The 6,744-nt window shown below is 29.0% G+C and overlaps 1 protein-coding gene across 1 annotated transcript; it reads right to left on the bottom strand.

Annotated features, from left to right (window-relative positions):
• Positions 1-2,787: 2,787 nt before the first annotated feature.
• LOC130935676 (serine/threonine-protein kinase SAPK3-like) lies at positions 2,788-6,431 on the bottom strand. Its single transcript, XM_057865539.1, has 9 exons — positions 6,131-6,431; positions 5,766-5,840; positions 4,509-4,610; positions 4,322-4,375; positions 4,154-4,246; positions 3,961-4,053; positions 3,765-3,869; positions 3,589-3,687; positions 2,788-3,278 (listed from the first exon to the last, which is right to left on the bottom strand). Exons 1-9 carry the CDS (start codon positions 6,251-6,253, stop codon positions 3,015-3,017), a joined length of 1,008 nt encoding a protein of 335 aa, XP_057721522.1. The 5' UTR covers positions 6,254-6,431; the 3' UTR covers positions 2,788-3,014.
• Positions 6,432-6,744: the final 313 nt, after the last annotated feature.

The raw sequence follows: 6,744 nt of genomic DNA, 5'->3' as shown, positions 1-6,744 counted from the left end.
AGTATGTTCTCTACATACAAGCGTTTTTCTCATACAAGTCTTTACAAGTCTTCTCCTCCTTTTATTGTTTTGAATCCAATCAAGTGGCTGAGGTTTGGTTCAATTCAGAAGAAAAAAAAATGTAGCATTAGAAGAAACATTTTTCTATACAAAAATGCTATTTGTACACTAAAATCAACTACTAAAATCAATCACCAATGTATTTTTGTATAAATACATGTGTGATTTAATTTTTTTCATGTATATTTGTATTCCAGTATGTATTTTATACTGGTGGCTGACTTTGGTGGCTAATTTTAATGTACACATAGCATAACTCATTTTTATATTTGCAGCAAATTTGGGTATAAAATGAAGATATTTGGGTGTATTTTAAAGAATTTTGGGTGTAGTTTTATTATGATAAGTTCTGCATAATTTAGAACTCTTTCTCTTCCTCTCTTCATCTTCTGCTGCTTCTTTTTTTTTTCATCATCATCATCATCACCATCTTCTTCTTTTTTTCTTATTCATCTTTTTCTTTTTGTTTTACCTTCTCAAGTTTCTTCTTATTTTACTCTCTTAACAAGAATAAAAACAAAAAATCAAACAAAAAAGAAGAAACACATAATGCTCCAAAATTACTTGAAAAAGGATGAACTTATATTCATTTAACTAAAAAAAAGAAAAAAATAAGGAAAACAAGAAGAACAAAATACAGCATTAGAGAAAATATTTTTCTGTACAAAAATATTATTTGTACACTAAAATCAACCACTAAAATCAGCCACCATTGTATTTGTGTATAAATACATGTGTGGTTTAATTTATTTTCAATGTATATTTATATTCCAGTATGTATTTTATACCGATGGCTGACTTTGGTGGCTGATTTTAGTGTACACGTAGCATAACTCATTTCTGTATTTGCAGCAAATTTGAGTGTAAAACGAAGATATTTGGGTGTAACACGAAGATATTTGGGTGTATTTTAAGGAAATTTGGGTGTATTTTTATTCTTATAAGTTTTGCATAATTCAGAACTCTTCTTCTTCCTCCTTCTCATCTTCTGCTGGTTCTTTTTTTCATCATTATCACCATCTTCTTCTTCATTTTTTTCTTATTCGTCTTTTCTTTTTGTTTTACATTCTCAAGTTTCCTCTTGTTTTACTCTCTTAACAAGAATAAAAACAAAAAAATCAAACAAAGAAGAAGAAGAAACACATAATGCTACAAAATTACTTGGAAGAGGATGAACTTACATTCATTTAACTAAAAGAAAGAAAGAAATAAGGAGAAATAGAAGAAAAAAATGCAGTATTAGAGGAAATATTTTTCTGTACAAAAATGCTATTTGTACACTAAAATCAGCCACTAAAATCAACCACCAATATATTTATGTATAAATATATGTATGCTTTAATTTATTTTCAATGTATTATTTGTATTCCAGTATGTATTTTATACTAGTGGCTAACTTTGGTGGTTGATTTTAGTGTACATGTAACATAACTCATTTCTGTATTTGCAGTAAATTTGGGTGTAAAACGAAGATATTTAGGTGTAACACAAAGATATTTGGGTATAAAACGAAGATATTTGGGTGTATTTTTATTCTGATAAGTTCTGCATAATTCAGAACTCTTCATCTTCCTCCTCTTCATCTTTTGTTGTTCTTCTTCATCTTCTTATTTCATATTCTCATAATTATATTTGGGAGAAAAAAAATCAAACAAAGAAGAAAAAAATACATAATGTTGCAAAATCAAAAGAAGAATGAGGAGAAACACGATGAGGAAGATGAAACACACGAAGAAAAAAGAGGAGAAATACAAAGAAAAAGGAGAAGAAGAAGGAAGAAGAAAAGGAAGAGGAGAAACGTGAAGAAAAAATGACAGTTATGGTTTTCATCGAGGAAGAAGAAGAAGAATCGTTCTTAATGGTGAGGGCTTTGGAAACGTGATGCACTTGTTAACACGCTTTTGTTGGTGAATGTAGTTTCTGTTGGGTTTGGCCCAACTTGTAAGACTTGTAAACAAAAAAGACTTGTATGTATAGTATGACTGAAATTTAAAATATGTCTTTACAAGTATATTAATAGCACTACGTCAGTAAAAGTAATTATCGTATATGTTTAATTGTATAAATAATTATTCAAAAGATATAATAAGACAATTGCGTAAAATATTTTATAATATTAATGTATAAAAATTAAATTATAAAAATAAATAAATAAATACAATATTATTAATGAAGAATAAAAATAATATTTTATATTATTTAAATTTCATTGTTTCAATATAAAATATATAATTGCTTTAATATGATATTATTATTAGTTTTTTTGAGATATTAAGTGTGTATTAAATAAAAGGCATTACTTTCAGTATATATGTAATTATTAGCATATTATTTAACAAAGAAAATACTAGTCTAGTGGATGACTCATGTACAGTTCAGTGCGGGTTAAATCGGTTTTTTATGGATCAATAACAAAAATAATCAAGCACTTAATTTAGATCAGTTGAGAGTCCCATTTGAGTTTGATAACTATAATTATGATATCGAGTAAGATTGATTTTTTTTTAATAGAATTATGATTTATATCACACCTCTATCTTTGTCTATTATTATCAAATAAGATACAAAAATATTAAAATAGATTATATTCATATGTAATATCAACATGCTATTATCACATTGGGTCCATCAAAATTGTGACAAAAAAAAATTATTATTGCTTCACAACATTATATAGGAGTTAAGATTAAAAGTACAGGGAAACAGTAGATTATGATTAATGATATCTGAAATCAAACCACTTCTTTTGTGATTTATAGGAAAGTAAACATACACCGTTATTCAAGCCTTTTTATTAACAATATCCTCTCAATTATAAAACTACATATACATATACTATGCATGTTTAGAACACTGCACAACAATGTGATAAATGTAAAAAATAATGCGCACACACACACAGTGGGTCTTATAAACAAATCTAGCCTCCCACAAAATAATCGAAGACCTTGATTTCAAACATGTTCAAAGTCACCACTAACATCAACTTCATCATCTTCATCATCAAGTGATCCAGTGCCAGTTTGGCCCACATCACTAGCCTTAGACATTGGCCCTGGTGTTCTAGCCTCTTGTATGATCCGCATAATCTCTTCGACGCACTGCCTTGGTTGGTCTTTCTGTGTATCCTCTCCACCTTTTCTTTCAGCTTCCATGGTCTCTCTAGGCAACTTCTTCAGAAACCAAGGGTTCTGTTTTATCTCTGGGATGGTGATCCTCTTTAACAAGGATAAGAAACAATCAATTCAGAAACTAGATGTAAATTAGCATATCCATTTTTCATTTGGATGCTGTTAGAATTCATGATAACAACTCAAGAGTAAACTTGATATTAAGATGTTATTTGTGTTGTGTGATAGCTGTGTCTACTGTCTAATATGATTCAAGATACCACCTATTTATAGGCGATGAACAAATCAGAAAACAATTAAATAATAAATGCCTAGTATTTTATCATTAACAAAATTAGATGATTACTGAATGTAGATACAAATTGGGCCAAGAGGAATTATCAAGTTTAAAAGATACCTTGGCAGGGTCGGCAACAAAGATTCGAGAGAGAAGGTTCCTACACTCTGCAGAAACGCGAACATAGTCTGGTATGGAGTATTGAACACCTATTATTCTCTGTTACCAAAGGATCAAAGTTTGAGTTTTCTTCTAACAAAGATTATTCAAGCTGTTAAAGTTGGATGAGAGCTCACCCCAATAGTCTTTCTGAAATTTCTAGGATCTTCCGGATCCTCAAAAGGGTATGCACCAACTAACATGACATAAAGGGTCACACCACAGGACCAAACATCTGCAATCTGTAAAATATGACAAAGTGCTTACAAAATCAAGCTGTTCTAATAAGACTATGAATTGATAATCGTCAAAGCCACTCAAATTATCAAATACCTTTCCGTCGTACTCCTTTCGTGACAGAACCTCCGGAGCAATGTATGCTGGAGTTCCAACTGTTGATTTTGGTTGAGAGTGCAGTAAAGCCGACTGTACTTGAATATTAAAACAAGTAGGATAGTTAGAAAGGAAAAGATGTCAAGAACTCAAAGGCAGAACAAAAAAAAGATTCATTTCAAATGCCATTGACCTTGGAGTAACCGAAGTCACAAATTTTAAGTCGGGGAGACGGATTTCCATCCAGGAGGGTGTTTTCCAATTTCAGATCTCTATGACAAATTTCCTGCAGTAGAAAGCATAATTATGATATAAAGACATCAAAGAGTTTGCAATGAAGAAGCGATCAAATGGTGCATACCATTGAATGACAGTAGCTAACCCCAGAAATCAGCTGTTGGAAGAAATATCTAGCCTGCAATAATAAGGAATTTCATCAAAATTGTAACTTGGTATAACTTAATATGAATATCCTTTACATTTGATATATGCTAATATTAATTATTCAAATGAAAGAAAGACCAGTTCAACCAAATGAATTGTACAACCTCATCTTCACTAAATCGACCGGCCGTGCATATCCTCTCAAAGAGTTCACCACCTGAAGCATACTCCAGGACAATAGCTAAATGCGTAGGGGTCAGCAGCACCTGCCAAGAAAGATGTCTCATTCAGCATTTTTTTTTTGTATACAAAATCAAAAACCTCTAATAAAAGATTTATCATCTTGCATGACTAATTGGAATAAGGATTTGTAACACTAAATGCAGGGATATACTAATGGAAGGTGCCAAGTCCATGTAGTTGCTATACTTCCAAATTAATAGTCTTGGCTTGCAAGATATCTTGCAGAAAATTATGATATTACATACAGTATGCAACATATATTTGCGAGATATATAAAACCGGTAATTCAATGCAATCTTGTATCAGTGATGATCTAGTCTTTTTAATTATACAAAATATAGAATTGGTTTTGGGAGGTGAAAAGCACGTTCAAATATTTTGAACGTTTCAATTTTTGGTTTGGTTAATTTTATTTTGTTGTAAAAGCAGATAGACTTTTGTTCTCAAATTCACGTTTACAGAAGGTAAATAATCTTAACTTTTGTGTTCATTAGCTAGCATTTAACCATTAACTCTAAACTTTTAATTCTTTCCTATCAATCTTATTTTTCATATATGTTATTATTTTATTTATGTTTTTTATTATTTATTATTTTTATTTTTTTGTTAATTTTTGTTTGGTTTGACATTATACACTATTATAATTATAATTCTTGTATATTATATTTATTATTATATTTTTATAATATAATTTATTAATCTTATTAGGTAAAATAAATAAATTAATTAATTAATCATAAACATTTCAATATACTAAAAAAGAGTATCAAGAGTACTAAAAATATACTACATAAAAAATATACTAAAAAAATATTAAAATAATCAAACAAATTAAAAAAATAATATTATAATTTAATGTCATATCTTATTTAAAAGTTATTTATTTAAAAGTGATTTTAATTAATATTATCCAAATAATATTTATTTCATTAAAATTAATTTTGGTATAAAATATCCAATCATAAATCATGATGACACAAATTTACCTCTACCCAAAATTAATTTTATAAAATCACTTTTTTCCAATTTGGCAAACGCCAAATCCAAACACACACTTAGTAACTCATAGGGATTACGAAATTGTGAATTGAGGTACGATTTCCTCGAGTCGGTCAATTGTGTACCCTTTTGAAACAAAGTGATGAGGAAAGTTCAAGGATGGAAAGACAAACTCTTACCTCTTTGAATCTAATGATATTGGGATGCCTTAAAGACCTGTGATTAATTATCTCCCTCTGAACCTTCTCATCAATCTGATACCACAAATACACCTCAATCAGAAAGAATTTGAGAAGAAATATTTGAAAAGAAAAGTGTGTGATCATGTAAGCTTAACCAGTTAAGTTTGATAATACTGTAATACCCATGAACAAAACAAACAGCACTATTATTCATTAGTCACTAGTCAAAAAAAAAAAAAAAAAAAAAAAACAACAAAAACAAAAAACACAAAAACAAAAATCACGAAAACGAGAAACACAATTCTCATTTAGCACTGAATCCAGTAAATCAAGAATTTTTATTGTTACTATACTATATATACCTTCTTGCCTCTCTCTATGTATTTGACCGCAACAAGCTCCCCAGTTATCTTGTTCTTGGCCAACCTTGCAACACCGAAATTGCCAGAACCAAGCTCCTTCAGTGGCTCGTAGCGTTCCTCCATGATTATGATGATGTCAACCTTCTTCAACACCTTTCTCTCTAAGACTTTAAGACCAGGAACAGGAAAGAGTTAAGAAACAGAACACGAAGACCCAAATCAGTGTACAGGGAACTTGAACTCAAAAACTATATATATTAAAATAATCCAAGGAGGATTAAATTATTAAAAGTACCCTACGTAAACCAAACAGCCAAAGAAAAGTTCAAACAAACATATATATATATATATATATATATATATATATATATATATATATATATATATATATACTAAAATATTTTTGTAGATATATCTTTAAAAATGTTAGTTAGATCTAGATATATAGATATTTTTAGATTTATTTACAGATATTGCCAAGTGACTAGGTGATCTATATGTATGATTTTGATCGTATTAATTTGAATTTTATTTTTTAATTAATTTAAATTTTATTTAAAATTTAAATAGATATAATTTTAATTAATGATTTAAATTAATAAAAATAAATATTA

The sequence above is a fragment of the Arachis stenosperma genome, chromosome 1, assembly GCF_014773155.1.
Source record: "Arachis stenosperma cultivar V10309 chromosome 1, arast.V10309.gnm1.PFL2, whole genome shotgun sequence".
Classification (NCBI taxonomy): domain Eukaryota; kingdom Viridiplantae; phylum Streptophyta; class Magnoliopsida; order Fabales; family Fabaceae; genus Arachis; species Arachis stenosperma.
The sequence above is the reverse complement of the archived record's forward strand: the minus strand, read 5'-3'. Positions and strand labels throughout refer to the sequence as shown.